Source organism: Phaethon aethereus (genome assembly GCF_964289735.1).
Source record: "Phaethon aethereus genome assembly, chromosome: Z".
Classification (NCBI taxonomy): Eukaryota; Metazoa; Chordata; class Aves; order Phaethontiformes; family Phaethontidae; genus Phaethon; species Phaethon aethereus.
This window is the reverse complement of record NC_138577.1, coordinates 86540147-86565654: the sequence shown is the minus strand read 5'-3', so window position 1 is coordinate 86565654 and position 25508 is coordinate 86540147. Positions and strand designations below refer to the sequence as shown.

The following is a 25508-nucleotide window of genomic DNA, read 5'->3' as shown; positions in this document are numbered from 1 at the left end:
GTAATGATTCAAGAAATAATGTTTGTTGGAGACGTCATGATTCTTTGAGTAAATATCAGAATGGAAAGGAATGAAAAATATCGAGCCTTTTATGTCTTTCCAATGAGTTTCACCAAACCCTTGGTGAAATATCCATTCTTGAATGCTGTACAGATGCTCCATTAACTCTGGAAGCTCTAGACACACTGTGGCGGACCAATATGCGGTTTCTGTATTAAACATTTCACGGTTCCGAGCAACTCACACCTTTTTCTTGGTACAAAAGCTTGAACATGCCTCAATACGGGGTGGACCCCAGAAAAGACCGAGATAAGGTGCCTTTGCCTGGTTGAATACCGGGAGGAGACACCAAGAGGTGCCATTCCCTGTTGCGTATGCATGCAGACAGAGATTGTGGGACTCGGACGGTATAAAAAGGACACCATCAGAAGCAAAAAGGGGGACCCCCACCACCAAGGAGCATCAAGAGGACCAACGGGACGCCGCTGGATCCATGGGTGGTGATATCTTCTTTGCTGTCTCTCTCTCTCACTCTTTTCTCTCTCTCTCTCTCTCTCTTTCTCTCTCTCTCTCTCTCTCTCTCCTCTCTTTGTCGAAGTGTAAAAGATGTCCTGGAGGGGACTTGTTTGTTTAGTTGAATTATTTAGTTAGAGTAGTTGCCATTGAGTCATTTATGTAACCTCATGCCTTGCATTTTGTATTATTAAATTGTTAAATTGGTTGGCTGGTGTCGTTTCACCTTAATTCAGTCCAAGGGGATCACGAACTTGGTCGTTGGTCTCACAGGGAAGGAGGTCGTCCTAAACGACTCCTTTCGGGCCGCGACACACACCAAGAATGAAATGAAAGTTGAGTATTGTGAATCACCATTCCCCGTCACTGACAGAGTAACGAATTATTGTGAGTAACCACAAAGCAAGCACAGCCTCGGAAGCGCAAATTTCTGAGCAATGTGCTGAAAAGCTTTGACTGCCATCTACAGATAATTGTAATTATTGCACTGGTGGAAATAAAAAAAAAAAATACTGCAATCCTAACATCCAGTGCAGCTATTAGAGGAAAACTAATTATAAACATATGTATAAAACAGGGGAGTTAACCTGAAAATCTTCTTAGATTTGGGGTTTTTTTCCTGGTAAAAATGTAACTGCACACAGAGACACCAACTTCCTTCATTCTCTAGAATGGTTTGAGATATGATAGGTACAAGTCTAGTGTCTACTACTGCCTAAATATTACTAGATAAAAATGCAAAGTACTAACATTTTCCTTGTATTTAAACTAGGAATTACTAAGTGTGGATTTTCACATAGTAAGTTCTCAGTTAAAACTGTCTGAAAACTCCTCCTATACAGAGTCACCGGTCAGCAAAACCACAAAACTTTTGATTGTATAGTAAATATCGAATCGTACATATACTGTCCAAATACTTCTAGGTGGGCATAGCTGTACAACCATCTTCTATTTAGAGTTTTCTGTTAAGCTGAGGCTGCCTAATCAGGCTGGTTCTCTCTAGGCAGAACATATGCCAAGATCTCACAACACAAGTAACTGTATAGAGATTTTCCTTCAGCTGTTCAGAACAGCTAGCACAGTGGTTCCGTTCACTCTTGTCAAACATACCCCTTCTCTTTTCACTCTGCCTTAAAGCCATTTTCTTTCCATCAGCAGCTGCTCCCAAGCTGTCTGTATTTCCTCTCGGAGCTAGCTAGCTGGCTAAGCGGTTACCCTGCTAAAATCCTCTTTCAAATGTTTTGTTTTAAACTTGCAGAGTAAGTGCACGGCAAAAGGAAAAGAGACCAGGAGAGACATGGATTTTAGGAGTTGAGGATGAATAACAAAAGAACTTAGAACTGTTCTAAATAGTAAACTAAATTACTATATTTACACACCACTTGGAACTGTTCTCAAGAATTATTCTGCACGGACCAGTATTTCATATAAAAGTTTAAATGCAGTGTATCTACACAAAAAAACAGCTAGCAGACAGAAAGCGTGTGGGCCCAAGCTGAAGTTAACTCTCTGATTTTTGAAGTCTTTCAGCAGCTGGAATCAAGTGCAGTATTCCAGTAGCCAGAGGTATCCGACTTCTCAGTATTACTTTTGTGCATGAAAAAGGAAAGGCAATAAATGGCATCTTTATGCTTTTATACCTTAGTAGAAAATCCTTTCTGTCTTAATCTGTTACGTTCCGTAAACTTTTCCTGTGTTAACGGTTCCCACTTTTCTCCACACACAAAGTACATGCCTTTCAGATGTTTTTTCTTTATACATAGTTTTACTAATTCTCAAAATGTATTCTATTTATGAGAATAAAGATTGAAAAAGAGATTCAAACCCACCCTTCATGCTCAAAATGCTTTCTACAGATCGACATAAAAATCAGAGAAGCTGCCTTTATGTCCGGGTATTGAATGGACTAATATATTTTAATGGTCCTGACCAGTCCCAACTGGAGTCTCCACCTACACCCTCTGCTCCATGGCCCTGCAGCTCTGTTTAAGCTCAGCCCTGGGCCATCAGTCTCTACTTAAGCTGGTCTCCAGCCATGCCTATGCCCATGCCTGTGCTTTGCTTATGGGATTACAATAGAGTTACTACTTGAAGCCTGGAATTGTCAGCAGATAAGGCATACTAGCTAGGCATGCTACTGACAATATGCTAACATGTCAGTATATGAAAATTTAAAAGCTGTATGTTTATAACATTTAAATAAAGTTGCATTTAACTGAAAAGGCAGCAACTTTTTATTTTAGTCCCCATTTAGGTCAAGCTTTAAAAATGCCCTTGTTTATATCCTTCTGCAGACATTTTGGAGATAAATTAACTTGGACTACTTTCACGAAAACTGAATTTCAGCTGAATATATTGTTCAAGTGCAATGGTTCCCATAGCTGTACCTGCTTGGACTTTACATTCTTTGGCAAGCATGTGTGTGACAGCGTGACATTCATTTTACAGCAAAGCAGCTGCAGCACTGGCCTGAGAATGAAGGAAGATGAGCTTAGCAGCTTTTTAAGACCTGGAATTAAAATTCTATCAGGACACCAGGGAAATAATTTTCAGGGTATCTTCAGAAATAAGTAAGTTCACTAACTACTACTGCAGCTAAGAAACTCTAAGGATTATAAAGATATCTTATGAAATAACTAGACTGAAACTGAGAACCAAGGCAGGTCACACAAATAATGCCTCAAAGTGCAACAAATTCTGATTTGGGATACTATTTAACTTATGAGTTATTTTTGGATTTTGAGAACTTCAAACATGCAGTTAGGCCTCAACCCTCCTCCTAAGGTACAGATAGTTATGAATACAACCCTTTAATACCATGTTTAAAGATGCTTCTTGTACAGGTGTGGCATCAATTTATTTTTATTTGTCCTTCCCTCTGATTGACTTTTAGGCATAGAGGTGAATCATTACAGTCCTGGAAAAAAAGGCTGCTGTACTACACACCAACCAGCCTGACCACAGTCCCCAGGGCAGTTATAGCATAAATATATCATAAATCCTGTTGGAAGCTGTGCCTAGGGCAAGGGCAGGAAGGTGGCTGGAATAGCCATCACAGATTTATGAAGGGAAAATCATGCATGACAAACCCAATCTCCTTCCACAAGGAGATGACTGGCTTAGGCAAGTACAGCAAATGTTGTTTTCCTTAACTTCAGCAAGGCCTCTGACGTGGTTGCTGTGGTATTCACAGCATTATCATTAAAATGCTGAGACATGTCTTGGTTAGATGGGTTGTAGAGTGGAAAATTGCCTGTGCCATGAGACTCAAAGGGTTGTGATCAACAGTATGAAGTCCAGCTGGAGCCTGATTACTAGTGGCACTCCTCAGGAGTCAGGATACAGTGGCTGATGCTGTTTAAAGCATCTGGGCATAGATGACGGGACAGTGGGCCACACTGGAAGTTTGAGGAGGACCCAAAAATCTGGGTGCAGGTGGTTTGTAAGGCTGTTGTTTAAAAGAAACTCAATAGGCTGGAAAAATGGCCTGGCTGCTGACAAAGCTCGACACAGAATAATGCAAAGTCATACAGCTGGTGACGGAGCAATGCCATGTCACAGCACAGGCTGGGGCCAAATGGCAAGGTAGCAGACCTGGAGAAGAAGACCTGTCGTTCTGGTGGATGGTAAGTTGACGACGAGTCAGCAGTATGCCTTGTTGCAAAGCAGCCTACTATTGCTGTTTGACTTACACTAACAACAGGTAAAGCGAAGTGATTCTGCCCTTCTATCCCAGCACTTGTGTGACCACATCTGCATACAGTTGGGATCTCCGCTACAGGAAGGAGACTGACACACTGGAGAAAGTTCAGTCAAGGTCCACCAAGATATTCAGACCACAAAAAGTACAGAAGACTCTTCAGTCTTAGAGTGTGGGAGACAAAAATCTTCTCAATGTTACAAACTACCTCTCAGAAATGCCTAGAAATGAGGGAACCAAACTCTTCTAGCAGATGCATACTGACAGCACAAGAGACAATAGATGCAAGTTGCAAGTAATTAAATTTAAACTAGATATTGGGAGACACTTTTCACAATGGATAGTCAAACACTAGACAAGGTTGCCCAGAGAGCTTGTGGGAGCTCCATGACTGAAGATGCTCAGAATTCAGTTGGACAGAGTCCTGAGCAACCTGACCTAAGCTGGGATTGCTTTGAGCAGGGGTTTACACCAGAAAGTTTTCAGAGGTTGGCTTCCAACCAAAATTATTCAATAGATCTAAATGGATGCAGCAGCCTTAAAAGAAATGTTGAGTCATGTGCAGATGTGTTTAAAAGACGTGTAGATGTGGCACTTAAGGACACGGTTTAGTGGTGGACTTGGCAGTGTTAGGTTAATGGTTGGACTCAATGGTCTTAAGGGTCTTTTCAACCTAAATAAATTATTCTAATTATTCTATGATTCTGTGATTTTAACTATGTAATCAGTATAAAAATAGCAAAACTAACTTTGCTTGAATGATGGAGGCCACCGAACTGAAAAACAGCTTGGCAGAAGAGGCCCCGGGCATGCTTGTGGACACCAAATTGAACATAAACCAGCACTGTGCCATTGTGGAAAAGAAGGCTGCATTAGGCAAAGCATTGCCAGCAGGTTGAGGGAAGTGATTCTTCCTCTCTGCTCAGCCCTGGTGAGGCCAAAACTGGAGTCCTGTATCCCATTCTGGGCTCTCCAGTACAAGCGAGGCATGGGCATACTGGACAGAGTCTAATGAAGGGCCACCAAAATAAGTAAGGGACGGAGCATCTCTCCTATGAGGAAAGGCTGAGAGAGCTGGGACTGTTCAGCCTGGAGAAGAGAAGGCCTGGGAGGGTTTATCAAAATATATAAACATCTGTAGGGAGGATGCATAAAGGACAGAGTCAGGGTCTGTTCAGTGGTACCCAGTGATAGAACCAGAGGCAACAGGCATGAACTGAAGCACAGGAGGTTCCCTCTGAACACCAGAAAACATGCTTTTACTGTGAGGGTGACCAAGCAGTAGAACAGGCTGCCCAGCGAGCTTGTGGAGTCTACATCTTTGGGACTACTCAAAAGCCATGTGGCCATGGTCCTGGGCAACTGGCTCTAGGTGTCCTAGAGCTTAAGCAGGCGCGCTGGACAAGATGACCTCCAAAGGTCTTTCCTATCTCAGTCATTCTGTGTGTAAATTAAGATGTTTTAATGGGTCCGAAAGACCTGATAAGGAATCCTTATAGAGAAAAAAACAAAAGGCTTCCGTGAAAAAGAAACTCACTGTAAAAAGAAACAAGCTTCTCTGTGCTGGAAATGCAACATACCATTGCCAAAGAAATTAGAAAGTATTGGAGATAGAGAGAATGCAACATGGATAAGGATAGTTCCATTATATGCAAAACAGCAAACAGTTCTGGGAACACAGACAATTCAACATTTACTGCAAGGAAAAGTAGAAGAAGCTTTTGCAAACTCTATCATTAGACTATAAAATACACTGCAAAGCTCTCAGTGGTCTTGTTTTGTATAATCTCGACACATTACCATATGCAAGTCCTTACCCATGTTGCGGGCTATGTCTCCCAAATTAACTCTGCATATTTGTATGCTAGTAACCATGCATGTTACAGATCCCTGGAACAAACTAGCTTTCCATGTAAGTACACAGAACTATTAAAAAACATTAAGTACGTGTTTCAGAAATCAAGAACTGAGATGTCAAAATATTTTTACCCCCTAAGATGCAAGAAACCTTCTGGTATCTAGTGATGTCTAGACATTCTGCAAGGACCTTTCCTGCTCCTGCTGTTTTAAATCCAGTTGTGTGATGAACACTATCCATGCACTCCATCGTACAGCAAAGAACTATATCATGAGGTAACGTGAATAAAATTATATACTAACCATGGCATTACACAAAGGCTTGTCTGAGAGATAAAGTTATACAGGTACTACCACAGCGCTGTTTCGATTATCTACAGAGTGTTTTGCTGATATGACACATTTCTCCATGTACCTGCCTGCTAGTATGCTTAAGTTCGCTCAGGATCCCTGCCTTCATCATATATTTAAATTCGTATTTACATCATCCTTACAGCATTAAAAATATACATAAAATCTCCTTCTTAATGAATCTTTCCATAAAGTAATTTTAAGATACTTGAGGTTATTCATAGCTTTCCATTTCACCAGATGTTCCAAAGCTGAGGAAGTTATATTTTATAGGATTGAGAGACATACTCTCCTTTTATATGCTCCTTCAGTTTGTTGGCATTCTATTACCTTCTGTTACATTCTATTACTATTTGAACCAGCATGAGAGAACTAGGAAGACTTTCTACAGTTTATTCTCTGTCATTATTTAAATTTTTCATAACTATTCCTGCCTACAAATACTAGAGTGCAAAAGAGCTTTCATAATCCACTACTCAAAATAAATCTTTTCCACACAATTTATGATTACTGACATTAATCTATTTAATAAATAAAGGTGTTAATGATGGAACTCATCTGTCTCAATTATATACCTCATCATCATCAAAACATTTATTATTCCTCATACAAAACTATCTTCTCATGTGGCTATATCATCCATAAGTTTTCTCTAAATATTTTCAGAAAATTTATAATTTCAATTGAATTTCCCACATAGGGTATGAATATTGGATTGATTATAAGTACCATATGTTGAAATTTTTCATTTTCAGAAAATGTTTACACTATGGAAAAGAAAAGGAGGTCTGTTCAGACTTTTTTCTTACCTGAGTGCCCAAACAAGCAACCATCATGTGCGTGAGAAGTTTAGCTGCAAACATTGCACACCTGGTGCAGAAAAGGTGGGAGATAATAGCCAAAGTGAAACCTAAAAAAAAACCAAAAAAAAAAGGGGGTGGGGGGAAATGTAAAGCTTAGGCTAATAAACTATGCTAAATAACAATAATAATGCCAGATCTCTTGAAGGTGCAGAACATTAAAAAACAAAAAAAGCCCCAAACCTTACACAGAGAATATGTTCACTTTGGTTCACACTGGGATCACTTATTAATTTATTACCGAAGTACTAACATCTATTTAACTTTTTCATAGGCTTGGGAGCAAAAATAATTGCATAATGTAAACAAGTAATTTCTGCAGTCTTTTTTTTAATTTCTGCATGATATGTCATAATAGTTAAATATCAAGCGAAGGTAACTCTTCAGTGTTCATATTACTGCATCCAAAAATGCTTTTGAAAACGAACAAATAAAAAATGCCTCCAGCTGGGTAGCATTGTTTGAGGTGATAGCTATAACCTTCAAATGCCAGTCTCCCACTTCATCGCTGTTCAGCGCAGAAATCTCTTATAGCAGTACTCAGAAAGAACAACACCACTTTTCATTTCATTAGTTCATTGTGAACATGAACAGAAGAGAAATGGGACGGGCCCCTTACCTACCAGTAAGTAGTTCTTAGAAGAAGGACCCTGGGAAAGCTAAGCCACTAAGGAAAACGCTGCCAAAGCTCATGCAGAGTTAATTGTTGGTGCACTTCCACACCCCAGGAAGGGCAGGAATTTGGATGCTTAAGGCAGATCTTTTATTCTCTTTTGAGACAGACCGGTTGCGCAACTACAAGTATTTGTAAGATATGACTGAAATAAATCATTGCAGACAGAATTCTTTCTAAACCTTTCAAAGATTAGCTAGTGATTTTTTTGCAACTATCTACATAAGAAAATTTCAGAAATAGTAATATTCTGTTTCACTCTATTGTGCTATTTTTTCTCCCCCCCGCCTTTTTTTTATTCTTCACACCTAGACATTAGAGAAATAAATAATATCCTTATAACTCTTAAACCTAAAGCAATTTGTTAATTGAAATAATAGATTTAAATATATATAATCACATAAGGAAGCACCTTAAACCAGCCGGAGAAGCTGAAAGGCATTGCAGTTATAGTCAAGGTAAACCCCTAACCAGGCTAAACTGTTCTAATTTTTAAAATACATTCTTACAACAGAACTACAGTAAATGACTAGTGCTGAGCAAGGATCTGAAGGTCTTTATTGCTTCCAGTTCAGGAAAAATTTTCTTAGTTTCAGTTTCTACAGCATATTGGTTTACTTTGTAGTGTTTTTTCCTTCAGTTTTGATATCGTTTTGTATTCTATGGCATATTTGTCTCATCAATTTACTTGTTTTTTCTGTAAACCAGTAATCACATTTGTTTATTATAGTTCTTTTTTTTTTACTTCCACTAACACAATCTAAGTTAGAAGCTTAATTGTATTTTAAAATCTGCTCAGTTTTATCTGCTAAATATTCTTTCATCATTGTTAAATAAAACAATCAATTTCTATGAAGCAGGTGAAAACCAGAGTTTTCTTATCTTTTATTTTCTTTTTTATGGCTGAGGTTTTAAAACAATTAAGGAGCCTAGCTTTAGTCTGTTAGGGCAGCTTGCTGGGTGGGTATGAATAGGGGATTTAACTGTTTGCACTGTTTTTGTTACTCATACAGTGGCGACCTAGTATAGAAGTCATAAACCTCACAAGGAGCAGACCCAGAACACCATTTAAGTGTCTTAAGGTTAGACTAAGAATCCCTTTAGCATTTTTTCTTAGTGACCCCGTTACTCTTAGGTTCCTGCTTTCACCGCGCTACCAACACAAGAAGAAAAATTTACTTTCATCCTGATTGCCTGCAACATAATAGTGAACTGACTGCACTGTGAAAGGTTAATTTCCATCTCCTTCAGAAGGCAAGCAGAGTTTAAAACTTAGGTCTCAGGTCTGACATTTTGGGACTTCGGCAAATGCTGTTGTTGCTGTCAATGAAGTGAGTCATGGTCCTCACAGGAAAAACTCTTGGGCTTCTCCCAAGATGTCAGAGTGCAGTTAGGCAACAGAGTACAATGGAGCTTTACACACATGATATGGAATGTATCTCCTTCAAGGTATCACTTCTGAGTATAAATTGTCAACTAAAATCACCAAAAAGCTTTCAGGCTAGGTTGAAAAGTGTCTGAAAGACATAATGAAGAGGACAATTGTACTGCTGCTAGAAATACAGGTGAATTTAGGATCTTTAACTTTCTTCCTCCAAATGAATGACATATTTCTCTTTTGTGTGGTTCAAGAAGGAAACATATTTCTTTGCTGGACTTTTTTTCCAGGTGCAAAATTTGTCAGTGTGCAAATACCATACCAGCTGGCAACTTTAATACCATGAAGTTAGTTAACAATCTTCCAATACCCCCCCTCAAATAAAAATATTTTCCTCAGTTACTAAAATCACTAACAATCAATCAGTCTTACCAGTCATCAGTTGTTATGAATGAGAAAACTGTCTTAAATCAACTGACCTGAAATGCAGATGAATCCAGAAGAGAAAAAAGCTTCATTGTATGAAGACAAGTTATCTGTTTGGGCGTAAACTGCATAAATGGACATATGAGAACAAGAGCATTCCACATAGTCTGACGTGTCATCAACCACTTTGCAAAACCCGCTATCAGACAGCCAGCTGCAAAACAAAAGGTTCACAAAATTGGAAATGGACTTGTGTAATTTACATGGTAAGCAGGCTTGAAAATTGCTGTTGTATCTCTGAAATACCAAGTTGTCTAAACTATTGCATAGGTGTTTTGTGTAATCTTCCAGGTGCAGTTCTCGGAATAGCACATTTACATGAAATTAAAATATGATTTATAGCTTTTTTTACTTTTATGATTAAAAAAATTCTAACTCTATGATAATGTACATTTTTTTCCACTAGAGAATTTTTGTGGCCATGTTTTTAAAACTTCTGCAAGATTTACAGGTCTGTCTGACTTTCCAAATAGTTTGTTATTTAACTTGCACAATACCTTACCCCATTATGGAGAACACTTCATTTTATACTGCTGTTTGTTGTTTTGAAACTGAAATTCATGTTTTGTTTTCTTTCAGTATTGCTGAACTGCTTTTGAAAAAGGGTACTACAGGAGACATCCTAAGCCATTTCTAGTGGAAATGATGGCTGGTCTGTGATATAGGATCTAGATAAAAGGTAAACATACAGGTAAATTCTGCTGCATCTCCTTGCTGAAGAGAAATAGTTTATATCAGTGACAGACTGATATAATCCAGTCAGTCTAATGAAATCATATCAAAACCAACTAGACCTCAGCAGGACACAGACCATAATTATCTCCAAATTAATTTATACTGTGCGAACAGGAACAACACAATTTAATCAAATAATGGATCATTGAAGAGTATACACAGAAAACTTTATTCCATGGTTTGCAATGGTATGTGTAGCAACACGAATGGAAAATAACCAGCAGTTCACCATTTCTTCTAAAAACCAGGAGACACCAACTTAAGCTAGTAGAAGCAATATTTAAAAAAACCAAAAAATATCAGGAGGTGGCTTTTCTGTCAAAAAGTCATAGCCCTGTAGATATCACTGTCAAATAATGTGCTAAAATTCTGGATGGTGCAAGGAAAGACTAGAAGAGATGTTTGTGGTACACAAATCACTCGGGGTACGTAATACACAAAATCACATTCAGCTCGCAGAGTCACTGGAGAGTGTCGTATTAGGGGAACTAGTATTTATGCTAGTCCTGATCTTACTCTTCCCTTGACATTTACATTTAGCCACTACTGGAGACAGGATACTGGTCTAGATAAATCCCTAGTCTGCCCTTTAACATTTTTCTTTGTTCACTTACAGAGTGTCTTTCACAGACTCAAAGAACAGAGTTGATATTAGCAAATTAGGAACATTCTGAGACACTGACTTGAAGCAATACCAGAGATGCAGGTTTAATTCTCTGCTTTTGTAAGAACGGACTTGAAGTTTTGCTTGATAAGAACTGTAAAGAGTACAAAGTCATTAATAATAATGAAGTGATGCCATTTCTGGGATTTATGGCCTGTCAGCATTGCCTAACACAACATTACATAATCTAAATAGTATTTTCTTGAAAAAAGTCACAAGTAGAAGTCTGAGAAATGTCTGAGCTAGAATAACTACGCATTTTATTATATGGAAAGTTTTATGTGCTGGTACAAAGGCCAGAAAAATTAAGGAAAAATGACAAATAGGAAATTGATCAATTTTATACTTGAAAATTATCTAATTGGAGTCACATCTTACGCAAATACAAAACTAAGCAAATTAATAAAATAACCTTTCAGCAGCTTGATTCCAGAGGAGACAGAGAGACTTTTGTGGAACAATCCGACTTCCTGTAGCATAAATCCGGTAAATTACTTCATTGTTATCTTTCAAAGGCTGTGAACTCTGACCCTTCAAACTCATAGAAAAAACCTGAAACAACACATAAAATGTAAATAAAAATGTAGTATTAAAATTAAACGGTGCTCATTTTAATCAGAGACACACAAAAATGTTCACATTATTTTAAATACATTTAAGATGTTTTGGCAACATCTGAATTAAATTAATTTATTGAAAAAATAAATTGCATTATCTTCAAACCTTGTTCTTCAGGGCAAGTTCTTTATCTCCAGTAAGGAACCACTGCTGACTGCTGTATTCTGTGAACTGTACAGATTCACAGCTCTCTTCTTGAGGAGGTGATAATACAACAGAGACCTCTAGTAAATGTTCAGGTACTTGAATAGAATCCCCATCTTTTCCATCAAATCTGTGTCCATTGATTTGCTGAGGAAACCAGTTGTGAGCCATTATTGCAATGTATGGGCAGCTATCAAGGATATTTCTACCTCTGTTGAAATGGAAAAGCAATAGGGCTGGTAAGTGGAACTGAGCTTCACTATTCTTCACAGAATGACTCTAAAATGTATTTGTAATTAATACTTTATTCCTCTATCATTTTTAGGCTTTATCACATTTGATAGACAGGCAGTTTCAGTTTCTGTGAAAAAAAGGGGGGCTGAATTATTATGTGCTTCAGCTTCCCTATTTCCCTTCTGGGTTTTGCTCACTATGATTTGCAGCCAAAACCCCTCCATGGTAAACTAGGTGATCAGACTATTCATCTTTATAACTTGTTATAGAGATGAGTCTACAAGAAGGAGAGATATTAAAATGGATAATCTCGCTTTACCTCTTATTCCCAACGGAGGATGGAAAAAAAAAAATGAATTTGAACTTTCGAGTTCTGGGCACTGTTCAGGATAGTGCTGTCTTTTGGCTGAGATGGGTTTCATACCCCCTACAACTTAGAAAATGGCAAGAAAAGTTACATCCCCAAAAGAAGTTAAGATAGAAATAGATTTTCTGAAGGGGAAAAAAGGTGTTTTTTTCTAAATTCAACTACCAGTTGTTTAATAGATTCACAGTGGGAGAAACCCACTGCTTAAAACTATCTGTCTCATAAAAGTGTGTTATTTATTTCTGCAGTCATCTATTTCCCCTGCCCGTTATCCTGACCACAGGTTATTATTGCACTTACAGACAAAACTAGCAATTTGAAACTACACGTAAAAACTACAAGTAGCTTTTAAAAAAAAAAATAATATTGAAGTGAGCAAAACCCAGTGAGCACACAGAAATTACAAAGTGTCAGGAGAATTTTTGGGTTACTTACTCTCATCTAAGTCTTAGAAGATGGCCCTCCATCATACAATGACGTTACTTTCTTGGTAAGATTAATGAATACTTTTCTATGCAATATTTGACCTAAAGGTGAATGAATACATTCCAGACCTCCTGACTCCTACTCACATAGCTATCCCATATCAGTGTACCAGTTTTTTGTGACACCATCTCACAGTGCCAATACAGTGCTTTGCAAGATTGTGACAGAATGCAACACATTTTCATATAGGTAACATATTAGATGACCAAGAAGTCCCTTTTCTAAAAATGTCATTGAAATTTTGACTGTATCAATAAGTTGTCACATATTTCCAAAACAAAATTTGAATTCAAGTTTACTAACCTTTCTCCTGGTGATCCACACATTATCCCAGTCAACAGGGAAAAAGCAAACTTCTCAGTCACCTCAGCAAGCAGGCTATATCCTCGTGTGTCCTCACGTTTCGGGCTAGCCAGAGCACAGAGTATCTCGTAGAAAAGACGTCTACTTTTATCAGTGAGTAACTGTTTTTCACCTACATCTGTAACCTAACGAGAAGAGATCAAACAACATTTTATGCACAGAAGTCTGCTTGTAACATTTCTTCATGTTGAACAGTTTAGTAAGACTTCTATTTTTATCCCAACATTCATTCAGAAAGTTCAGAATATTTTTTCCTCCTTCTGATCACTGCTATGGTTAGGTCTATGTCAAAACTACATAAAAATATGCTTACTAATAGGGACTTGATTATTAAAGAAAGTATGTGGCATTTTTCATTCTTTCAATAATCAAAGATTGTTGAGTCCTGAGAATTTTTCATGTTATTTTCTCCGTTTGCTGTGTCAAAATAGCAACAATCGCAAATGAACTGTTGTTCACGAATACGGTTATACCGCTTTGTGTCTAGGCATTTAAACCTATTTTCCAGCTCCTGTGCATTATTCCACAAGTCCAGAAGAGCCAGAAAGCCATAAAACTAGCCCCAGCGCTTTCACAGAACTTGATGCAATGCCGAAGTGCTCAGCTACCCTGCCAACCTGATTCCCAAAGCTACTGCAGGACTAAAGACAAGCTGCATGCCAGGTTAAGATAACAGCAGACTCCAGCTGGCCCTGGTAGGCTTTGCTTATGTGTTGGCTGCAGCCAGCTGTGAAGATATGAGCAAACCTTGAGCCTCACTGTCTCGTGCCAGTGCTAAAACCAACAAAGATGTGGCCTGAGAATCAAGAAATCATAATAAGCTCTACGACAGTATGGCACCGAAGGCAAAATTTTGCACAGCAGAAAATCTTGAACTATAGATATGTACGCAAAATTAATACTGGTTGCTGTTTTCAACCTATTTGATTTTTTCATTTCCTGCCACCATCCTAAATAGTGGCAGACAATCTTCTTGCTTGATTGTGGGACTTCATAATGTTTATTTTCACCTTTGCAGTCTGTGCCCCTGAGTCACTGCTGTGGATGCCAACCTTGACCTGATCACAGGCCTATGTGTTATGATAGTCTTATTAAACTCATTGGTCATTCAAGAAAGAGCAGGAAAGGATTACCTTGTCTATTATATGCATCACAGCAGTAAGTTGCTCCTCTGTAGTTTCTGTGGCCACTTTGACATTCAGGTTCTGGAGGACTCTGTGTAAAATGGTGTCATCAAGAGGCTGATGCAGTTGATCAATCAGGCCCCAAACTGGCAAGGAGTCCAACTCTGAGACAATGGTGACGTTAGCAATACCATACATGTCATCTACTCTGGCACCGCCTGTGGGATTAGAAAGTACAACCTGGAAACGTTTAGGAAATGGGTTTAAAGATCCTGTCTTTGGAGTCAGGGTCACATCCAGAAACGTATTTCTCTGTCCAGGTTCAAAAGTCAATAAACCTTCAGATCTGGCAAAATCTTGTCCTGCCACGGCTGGAGATATGAAGGTCCGACCAATAGGTTCAGGTTTGTGTAGCTCCTTAAAACAAACCAAAAGAGTTTTAGGTAACATTACGATAGATATGATCATTCAAAACCAGCTGCTGTAGAACACACAGATATTAAATGGGTAAAATTTAAATGTGTAAAAAGAGGTCCTCTTTCAAAATGCAGTTAAGAATGATGTAACAATTACACTAAATGAAGTATCTCCCTGAAACAGCAATCTGTCACTTGTAGTCAGTGACAACCTAGGGGAAGAATTATATGTAGTCAATAGTAAATACGATCCCTCTCTTTCTTTTCCACAACAAAAATCATAAAGCTTTTCTGGGTGAACAGATATTACAGAAATGTTAGCACATCCATGAGGTGAATTCCAGAGGGGCTGGTGCAAGTTTATGCCTGTAGCATGAAGTCCCTCAGTTCAGGGTACAGACAGGCATTACAGATACATAAAAACTAAACAAAAGCAAGGGAAAGATTTTGGAAATCTGTGCCCAAACTAATATCAACTCATTGTATTTTCAGTCCCAGTATAAATACTTAAAAGAACAACCTATTTAAGTCCAAAGGCAAAGCAAACACTATAGGATACACATGCAAGGCAGACAGATGAACTTATCTAGGAGTGCTATCTGGCTTCATTTCCCTGTGAAGTAGCACTGTTTTTACCTTCCATGAGGTTTGCAGATACTGTTTCATTCTTCACATTCTTGCTCTTTTTGTCAGTTGCCATAACCTTGATATTACATCTGGTAATATAATAAACTTTCCTTAAGTGGAAACTAACATTCTGTGCTATTATTCAAATGTATGATTTTTCAATAGTACCTATTCATTTAGTAAGTACAGATTGTGTAATGATTTTTAAGTAAAGGTCTCCTACTGTAAAAAACAGGATTTTTATTTGTGAAATACTAGACCCCTTTTGAAAACACTGACTTTTAATTAGTAGTGTTTACTTATGGAATAAATCAGACATTTTTTTGAGTTCATATGAGAACTTGGTAAATCAATGCAGTATGTATCTCTTCAAAATTGCTCTAGAATATGATCACATCATCTGCACAAATTCCAGTGAGAAGTATCCTTTTGTTTGTGGATTCCAATTGAGAATTAGGAAACGGGGAAATAAGTGGTAATAAAAGCACTAGTGACAAGAACAATGTTCAAGAAACCTTTGTAGGAATGAGATAAACATCTGTTTCCAGTTAGCACCTCACGCTTCCTGTCTTCCGTGACCCCTTATTTTGCAGGTACCAACAGTACCAACACTTTGGGCTTGGCCATGTACCCTCAAAACCTAAAAATGTCCAAAGAAGGGTTGTTATATAAAAAATAGGAATAGACAAAGAATTGCCCCCTATATTTCAGCTTAACGATACCCTGGACAGTAGCAATTTCTTCTCCATTTAAGAGCTAGATTATAATGAACTCCTGACTGGAAACAACATGAAAATTTGTTAGCACACATTCTAACTAAAGCACTGGTCAGCTACTGTATAACAAATGCATGCAAACACCATGTAATCCTATACAGTTAAAATAGATATACATGCAATACAACAAAAGAATGCAAAACCTTTTCTTATAAAAGGTGATGGAAGTACACTGGTGACACAATGCTTCTTTATAATAATCCTCTCCTGAAATAATGCTTTTAGGCATAAAATCAAACATATTCAATGCAGACCAAGCTAAGCACTATACTAACTATAAGGAAACTGAAGGAATCATGTTTTTGCAGCTGTGTTACTTCTGCTAAAGGAGAATATTCATCATCTGTCAATAATAATGAGTTACTCATTTAGAGATAAAAAGGTCAACAGTTAGAAGAGTCTGGTGTTTCAGCTGTAAACATAACAAAAATGAGTGGGGATGGTAAAATTGACAAGCATATGAGATTTTCAATCAGAAGAACAATTTTCAAGTTTAGTATTTTGAGAACATGGAATAAAATTTGATGAAAGTACTCTTTCTCTTTTCCCAAGTGTGCTCTGTATATTAATAAACTTGTGACCTAAACCAGCAAGTGTGTTGGTATCTGAATCTTCATAGTCACACCCATCATGATAAAAACTTAATTTCAGAATAAGCCTCAAAAACTGAAGTCTCATAAGAACCTTAGGACAAAGAAAGAAAAGTATTTAATGCCTGCCTGACTGTAGTCTTTAAAGCCACTGGAAGGTACTATGAAGAAAATCACTTTTGACAATGCAATGAAAACAAGGTCTTTCTACTAATGGAAAACCAATGTTAGACCATAGAAGCCCAGCAAATGTTTGACTGTTTTCTGAAAAATTACCATCACATTTACTTTAGAGAATGAAAAATTATTTAATAGTAAAAATAAGCTAAATAATAAAAATAATAACAGAAGTCTTACCTGCATGCTATAGCTAGCCATTGTGGTTACTGATGTACTAGAATCTCTAAGCACTTGCAGACTGATTAAAGTTGTCTTCTTATAAGCCACAGCAAAACGAGATCCCACAGCAAAATAAACTAAACCACGAGGAGCATCACTTTCAAGGACTGTTATAAAAGCAAATCTGGCACTGCTGTTCAATGCAGCTCCTGTGCTTACGGCATACAGCTCAACAAAAAAATACATTTCAAATTCAGGTACCTGTAAATGAGGGATGATTTTGATATCATTATTAGACCTACTAATTGCTTTCAGCTTTAAAAAAATGTACACATTCTTTTGTATGTGCAATGGATTATTTGTACTAACAATTACCAAAAGCATTCTTCTTGAAATGTGCAATAATTACAATGAAGTATATCCTAAAAATAACAATATTGCAGCAGGCATCACTCTTGTCATGTGCAATAATGACATCTCTGGTTTTCGCATGGAACTTTACTGCAATAAAGTAGCTATTTATACACTATGTGTAGCATATTTGCCATATGCAAACTCTTAGAGAGCTCCATTTTCCAGATTATAGAGTTACAGAGCTGTACACTTCATGAGGAATTTTCTCTTTCACTTTAATTTTGCCTTACAAAAAGGCATGTATACACCTACTTGCCTATGAAAAAACTGCACAGAAGTCTGAGTATGCAGTTTTGAATCTGCAGTTAATATTGACTCTATTCAAGTATTGAACTCTGGTAAAGTTTTGAAAAACATTTTACATACAGCCTTAGTGTTTATACACTAACACGTTTATACATATTTTTACAAGAAAATCTCACTGGATTTGAACGCTTAACTGAATTTATCCAAAATCCCAAAGCCTGGAGTACTATGTGGTAGACTTCTGTGAGGTTTACAATGTACTGAAACCTTGTGTCAGTATGGCAATATAAGCTATTGAATTTTAGTGTTCATATATCAAAGAATTAGTCTAGTCAATTCTACAAACTTAATGCCTGTTTATTGAAAATAAGGTAGCAAAATTAAATTTCAATATGACACGTTGCCCTATCTTTTATTTTCTACCTACAATACAGACATAATATGTTTAGAAATAGACATCTAATTACTGAGATTCCAGAAATAATTGGAAATATGTTATCTGAACCTATTACATGCACTCATGAAGCAGCAAGCTAGGAAAAAAATTAGTTCTTTACACAACAGTAGCAGTACAATAAAAAAGATGATCATTGAAGACAATTTTTTATTAGTAAACATAGCTTTTTGTTTGAACTCTGTATTTTTTTAAATCCTACTTTAATTCTAGGAAAGCAGGATTCAGGTCTTAGCTAATAAAGTCAGTACAACTGACTAAGTAAAAATTTTCAAAAGCTAGAATACGTTATACCATGTGCCATAAAAAAATGTAAAATATTTATTGAATGTATTTATTACTTCATCATTTCACAATGTATTTGTTACTAATTTATAAGCTATCTTACGGAAGAAGAACCGGAAGATTTAGGAAATATTTGGGGTGTTCAATAGCATATATTTTTAACGGAGTTGTTGTTAGGTAATTCTTTAAATTCAATGATCTTGACTAATTGATGACAGGCACAAATTTACTGGAATGCTCAGGGAACTTTAGCCTTCCATTAGCACCTGGTAGAGTGGCACACGCTTGCACTGCATGTGCTACAACTGCATGGCTCTGCCGCTACCGCACTGTTGTCATTAAATAATGATATCGCTCCTTTGGACTAAACAGGTTCAAAATCCCAGTTTACTCAGTGAGGCAGTCTGTGCCCCAGTCATATATATGTATTATTCATTGGCTCTGTAATTTAAAAAAACATCTGAAGATGAAGAAGGAAAATGACCCTCTTTCTTACAGAACTAAGAGAATGCATCCTACTCACTAGTGGGAAATCATTATTAATCAGTATTAATCACTGTTAAAACCCTATTAAATATTGCAGGAAATCACTATTTCCCACAGCCTACGTCTTGCATTATTTCCTAGAATGTAGTCAGAAAAACTACAGAAACCTTCTCATCTTGTCCTTTTCCACTCGCCAGACCTCAGCTTTGCCACTAGCCTGGCTGTTAGGATACTTTCTTGGAATGTTTCAAGCTCTCCACTCTGAAAGAATGACAAACATTAATCCTTCCTTTCTTAAGGGGATGTTTTAACCACTAGCTATTCACACAAAAAAATTTTTTTTCTTCTATTTTCAATAAAAACAACTGAATGCTGTGCTTTGTGTTAATTCAATGACGTCTGCATTTGTGAGTGCCAGCTCAAGGCACTTAGGCTTAGGCGTACCCAACTGACAAATGCCAAATGGCATCAGTGGATGATGGCTGCTAAACTGAACGCCACTACTCGCAAGCTGGGTGTGCACAGTGACAGAGTTTTAGACACTCAGAGATTCTTATGCAGCTTTATGATTGAGTATTCACAGTTCATTGTGCTAGATTTAGGCATGTAGAATTGTGCACAAGTTGCAATAAAAGTTTTTTTGTTGAACAAGGTGCTATTACTCACAGGATACGCTTTCCATAAACCACTTCCACTAAGAAATGCTTGGAGTATGAAGGATGAGTCCAGTATATGAATACTCATCTCACTGAAGTAACTCCATTCTTTTTTTTCTTATTGTTCTGTAAAAATCTGAGATCTGCAATCTTCAATTCAAATTAAACGCTCAGCTCCTTCCCAAATTTTTACCAGTCACAATGGAGGTATAGTACAAGCCCGTAAACAAACATGTGTTTGCAGAGGAACTGAGCAGATGTTAAGTTACCGTCTTCAGACTGTCCCCTACACATCAGTTCCTCTGATCAGAGGAGTTTTTTCATCTTGATAAACTGCAATTCAACACCATAGTGCTGTACACAAATAAGCAATAATCACTTACATTATCAGGTTTTATTTCAATGGAGATGTTGCACATTGTTTGACCTGCCAGGCAGGTAGTGGCTCCCAGCACAGATACAAGTTCATTCTCCAAGTTCATGCCATCCTTCAGAAGGACAACAGCTGTTTTATTGAAGGTCACACGCCAAAAGATCTCCACATCTTCAAATGCCCTATAAGCAAAGCAAAAGAATATACACGTACTGAAGGAGAGCACTAATGCTTTAGGAAACATAAACCACAGAGGTAACATACATTTTATGTTATTATTCAAAATTTATCACTAGGGAACAAACTTCTTTAAGATGAAAAATTATCTCTTTATTTAAATTCCTTCCTCTAAAACGTGTTTAGATTACCAAAAAGTAACACAGGAAAAAAATAAAGCAATTACAGGCAGCCAGATTCTTCTCAGAAAACATGAGATTAGCTGAATAAGAGACACCGGTGGTTAGAAGACAGGGATGTGCCCAAGTACTTTCCTTAATACTATAGTAACCATTTGCCTGGAAAGCCAGGAAGAATTTGTCTTTCCTCTAAGTTTAAGGAACTTAGCATACTTGAGCATATTTGTTTAAAGTACACATGAATGTGCAACATACAGTTGTGCTAATTAGAAAAAACATAGTATCTGTGTGAGTGAAGACATAAGCATAGTACTGACACTTAGGTATCTTCTTAATTGTTAGTATTTATGCCTACATTATACTACACAGGGAGATGAGAATTTGAATTATACCTTTAGCAGTGCAAACACTTTACCTTAAGCAACACTTTCACACTTGCACTTATAATTACAGTGTAAGTTAGAAAATATTTGGTTTTTCCGTTTCTGCTTTATAACAGTGCAGTGACAGACCTAATCACATTCACAACTTAAAAACCTGTTTGTCCACTTCTGGGAAGTTATTAAAGGAGCTGAAAGTCAAAGATCTATTCTAAAACTCTGTGATAACCTCCTCCACTAACAGCAGCTTCTTTGACTCAACATATTACAGCGTGTGGGAAGGGCACTTGAATAAGCTGTAGTCGGCACCTGTTTGGTTGCCTTGCGACAATCAGTAGCACCTCTCTGTTTTCTGAGTCTTCATCCAGTACAAGACCACTTTGCACTTCTGGAACGAATCCCAAAACGCCATTCTGGAAATCATTTCCTATACAGGAAACAGTCCATGAAAGTAATTAGCAAGAGCTGAGCCTAAATTACAGTTTTAATGTGGATAACTGCTAAAAAAATAAAGACCAGGTGTCAAAAGCATGATGCAAAGTATCACTTGGGGATGCCTCAAGAAAATTTCTTTTAATATTTCTATTCTTAACTTACACTCCATGATTATCTAGAACTTCAAATGTTGGAATTTCTAAATTTCATTTTAAGCAGTGGAACAAGTATTTACAAAGTAAATTCCTTGTGAGAGTCCTGGCACCATCTATAGACAGAAGCTTGTATTTTCAGCAACATTCAGACTGAATTCTGTGTCCCTTGACTTCAAGAGACTAGGTGTTGCAGTAGTCCAGAACAGTGTCTAAAACCTTGCCTATAATGCCCTTAGGAGATATCACTTCAGGTATATTGTTCTTTGTTTACTGTAATCCCTAAAACATATTCTTTCTAAACAGAAATGGGCCTCAGTGTGCCCCTAGGTGGACACAGTAGGTTATGGGATAAAGATGGGCTTCCAAAGAGAAGGTTTGGTTGACAGCCGGCTGAACATGAGCCGGCAGTGTGCCCAGGTGGCCAAGAAGGCCAACAGCATCCTGGCCTGTACCAGCACTAGTGTGGCCAGCAGGAGCAGGGCAGGGATCGTGTCCCTGGACTCGCCACTGGTGAGGCCACACCTTGAATCCTGTGTTCAGTGTTGGGCCCTTCACTCCAAGAAGGACGTTGAGGTGCTGGAGAGTGTCCAGAGAAGGGCAACAGAGCTGGGGAGGGGTCTGGAGCACAAGTCTGATGGGGAGCGGCTGAGGGAACTGGGGGTGTTCAGTCTGGAGAAGAGGAGGCTGAGGGGAGCCCTCATCGCTCTCTGCAACTACCTGAAAGGGGGTTGTGGTGAGGTGGGGGTTGGTCTCTTCTCCCAAGTAACCAGCGATAGGACGAGAGGAAATGGCCTCAAGTTGCGCCAGGGGAGGTTTAGACTGGGTATCAGGAAAAATTTCTTCACCGAGAGAGAGGCCAAGCACTGGAACAGGCTGCCCAGGGAGGTGGTGGAGTCACCATCTCTGGAGGTGTTCAAAAAACGTGTGGATGTGGCGCTTCAGGACATGGTTTAGAGGGCACGGTGGCGTTGGGTTAACGGTTGGACTTGATGATCTTGAAGGTCCTTTCCAACCTTAGTGATTCTGTGATCCGACCCATAATATTGTTGAACCCATTCACTTTCCCAAACCATTACATCAGCTTTTCTCCCACACCTTTAATTCAGTGTGTGGAACTAGGGAGCTGCAAAATATTGCAGTGTTCTCATGGGAATGTAAATAACTCAGCAAAACAGCAGTGGAGGAAAAAACCCCAGGGTTAATGAAGAGAAACTAATGTCTTCACAGTGTCCCATTAAATCTTGCTTCTAGAGGATTTCTCCCGTACAGGTAGTGATGGTTTTACTCTGCAATTGGGAAGGCAATCTAGTTCCAACACAGTGCATATTAAATGTCAATATATATACTGAAGATTAACAAATCCTCTGTTTTTTTCTTATGCGCATGCACAAATATCTAACCTGTGGTATCTTTCTATCTCTACAATTAAATGCAGATACATGTTTTGAGCCTTCTCCTTAACATAAGTTGTTTCCTGATCTTTATGTGCTTATTGTACTCAGGGCGTAACTCTAGGACATGTTAATACATGTGGATTCAATACAAGTTCAAATTCCAGCCTGTGCCTGTGCACAAACTTCTTCGGTTAACTTGCACATATGGGCAACCAGTTCCTTACATGATGAACTCTGGAGATGGTGCACATGACAGGAACATGTGATTTATACAATCTCTTCTGGTATACATAATTTTGGTTGCTGCATACACTCATCCAATAGCACAGCTTAATCCTGCTTGCAATATCTACCTTGTTTTGTTAAGACTATCTAAATACACAAAACTTCCAGTATAAGTTGGACCTTACATATAATTTTCTTGATTAGCCTGAACTGTTACAATTCACAGCTTGTTTCTAAAACTTAATCTGTATTGCAGTTAAACTTGGTTTATAATCAATTGGTAGGCCTGATAGGTAACTAAAACCTAAGGGAAATTGGAGCTCTGACATCCTTTTCTCACAGTAGCATGCAGTGATCGAAAGAAAATTCTTCCCTGGTGTCTACGTAAGCCCATTCCTATCCTCCATCCCCAGAAGCAGAGGATGACTACACTGCAGATAAGAATGAAAACAGAAACTGCTTTTTATACTATGTACAAACACCACGCAATGTAAAAGTGACAAAATGGCAAACAAAACCAGAAAAGCCTGCAATGCTACTACATCTGCAAAAGAAACCTCTCAAGCTTAGTCTTTTCCCTTCCTCAAGTAAATCAGGACAAGAACAGATATAAGCAGCATCTATAAATGTATTTTGAGGGACGTTGCTAAGGGATACATGGTAGGCTGGGTGCATTGGATGCTTCCTCTGATCTAGAAAACTCAACATTTGGGAATAGAATACCCTGCTTACTGACAAATAGAATTCCAATCTTGATATGAAAATTGCTATGAGAACATACAGTTATTTACTGTTATTTAATTCAGCTGTATTTACTAAATTTCTGGGGGAAAAAATATTACCTGCAATAATTACTGTTGCAAAAGAAGCGAATCCATATTCATCTTTTCCTTCCACAATCTGAGCTCCACATTCAGGATTTGAAAGGAAAACATAAAACAATTCCTGTCCTTCAGGCTCATCATCATCAAAAATTTTTATGGACACCTTACTTTCTCTTTCTCCATCCAGCAAAGTCAGAGGGACTGACTGTTCCTCAAAATCTTCTCCTTCCATTGCCCATGTGAAGTTTGATTTCCCATAAACACTTCCAAATGGATAGGAATCTACTCCACTCTGTGCACTCACTCCCCCAAAGGTTTTAACAGTTACTTCAATATCACCAGTAAAACCCTCGGTCCTTCTGATATGAAGTATCACTGTCTTAGGGGTACTGTTGTTTGCATCTTCTTCAACATAAATAAACTCTGGCCCCAAACTTAGTATTCCATGACGAATATCATTAGCCAGGATATTAACTGTTGCAACACTGAAAGCTGGATTCAAACGTGGACTCCAGGCAGCATTCACAGGTTGAACATCCAAAATTTCCACAGCAGTCAAATTTACAAAAAAAAATTCCTCCATTTCAGACACAGTGTCATCAATTATTAATATTTCTATCACAGCGTTTGTCTGAAAATGTAAAAAAATAAGCTCTCCATTGTAGATGGGTATAAAGTCCTCTAGTGGTTTGGCACTTCCTGGAATGGTCTGATATGTCAATTTAGTGAGATTACTTTGAAAACCAAACAATCTTTGGACATGTAGTGTGACTGCCTGAACGTTTTCTTCAACTGAAACAGATCTTGAGTTAAGAGCAAACTGAAAGATCCCCATTGGCTCAATTTCAGCTATTGTAAATCCTGATCTGAAACCGAAAACATATCAATGTCAAGTGAGGAAATACGAAGCATGAAAAGTAAAACACCCAAGCAGAATGATTACAATGGCTGTAAGAAAGTGGATTAAAAAACTGTGTAACAGTAGAGGGAAGAAATAGCAACCATACAAAGCAAGATGTAAAGAGGTTCCCTGAAAAATATTTTTGCAATGATTGGATGGAACACAGGCTTAATGCATCTTGAGTCAGCACAGGATCCTTTACAGAGCAAAGGATAAAAAAAATAAGGCCTTCCTAAGAAAATGGAGAGGCAAAGGAAAGTATGATGTTTTTCTATTTTGGACACAACGCAGGGAGATACATTACAATACAGGCTCCCCGAGTAATACCAGTTTTAACTGCAGAATCAACTTTCTGTACCAAGAAAAAGCTGTGGGGTAGACAGAGTCTAGCAGATCTACAGTTTTAGCCAGAAAACTGGAGAAGGAAGGGAAGTTATTTAAAATTTAAGGTGGGGCTTTGAAATACTAACTGACCCCCCCCCAAACATTACTCATAGTAATTTTTTACAGATCTGAGCCCTATTATCTATACCAATTTAAGCTCTACTTTGTTCATATTAAATATATCCCCTTCTTATTGGAAAACAAGAATAGAGACTGAGACTCTTTGCTATACCTTGGGT

The 25508-nt window shown here is 37.9% G+C and overlaps 1 protein-coding gene across 1 annotated transcript in view; it reads right to left on the bottom strand.

Moving 5' to 3' along the window:
• ADGRV1 (adhesion G protein-coupled receptor V1) overlaps window positions 1-25508 on the bottom strand; it is a gene marked incomplete at its 3' end in the record, with an annotated part of 281727 nt that overhangs the window by 152299 nt on the left and 103920 nt on the right. The window contains exons 74-83 of the mRNA XM_082012794.1: window positions 24003-24850; window positions 21261-21378; window positions 20226-20397; window positions 17320-17562; window positions 14563-14970; window positions 13370-13554; window positions 11941-12190; window positions 11630-11769; window positions 9812-9972; window positions 7231-7331 (exon numbers count right to left, since the gene is read on the bottom strand). Of these exons, the coding sequence (XP_081868920.1) occupies window positions 7231-7331; window positions 9812-9972; window positions 11630-11769; window positions 11941-12190; window positions 13370-13554; window positions 14563-14970; window positions 17320-17562; window positions 20226-20397; window positions 21261-21378; window positions 24003-24850 (2626 nt within the window). The remainder of the gene's footprint in view (window positions 1-7230; window positions 7332-9811; window positions 9973-11629; window positions 11770-11940; window positions 12191-13369; window positions 13555-14562; window positions 14971-17319; window positions 17563-20225; window positions 20398-21260; window positions 21379-24002; window positions 24851-25508) is intronic.